This window comes from Onychostruthus taczanowskii, unplaced genomic scaffold (genome assembly GCF_017590055.1).
Source record: "Onychostruthus taczanowskii isolate IOZ18803 unplaced genomic scaffold, ASM1759005v1 scaffold7168, whole genome shotgun sequence".
NCBI classification, from domain to species: Eukaryota; Metazoa; Chordata; class Aves; order Passeriformes; family Passeridae; genus Onychostruthus; species Onychostruthus taczanowskii.
In genome coordinates, this window is record NW_024504973.1 from 1 (window position 1) to 392 (window position 392).

The 392-nt window shown below is 74.0% G+C and overlaps 1 protein-coding gene across 1 annotated transcript; it reads right to left on the bottom strand.

Annotated features, from left to right (window-relative positions):
- Nucleotides 1-9: 9 nt before the first annotated feature.
- Nucleotides 10-366, bottom strand: LOC121345358 (inosine-5'-monophosphate dehydrogenase 1b-like; the record flags this gene model as incomplete). Its single annotated transcript, XM_041422170.1, has 2 exons — nt 222-366; nt 10-153 (listed from the first exon to the last, which is right to left on the bottom strand). Coding segments are annotated over exons 1-2 (287 nt in total), but the record flags the coding sequence as incomplete, so codon positions are not given.
- Between the last annotated feature and the right edge of the window lie 26 nt (nt 367-392).

Below are 392 nucleotides of genomic sequence, written 5' to 3' on the forward strand. Positions count from 1 at the left end.
CGCACTGACCGGAGCTCCGAGAGGCTGCGGGCGCCCAGGTCCTGGCAGCCGTGCTGCAGCCCGGCCAGCAGGTACGGCACGAACTTGTGGATGGAGCCCTTGTCCTGCACCGAGCCCGACACGCCCTGCGCCACCTTCACCGCGTCCCCCTCGCTGCGGGGCACACACGGGCTGGGCGGGCGCCCGGGGGGCGGCTCGGGCCCCCCGGCACCCCCCGGTACCTGAAGTAGCGCTTCTGGCTGCCCGCGCCCTGCTCCATGGCGTCCAGCGAGCCCATGCCCCGGTACCGCTTCAGCCGCACGCCCTCCGAGAAGAAGAACTCGCCCGGCGCCTCCGTGGTGGCCGCCAGCAGCGACCCCATCATCACTGCGGGGACGGCCCGTGGGGACAGA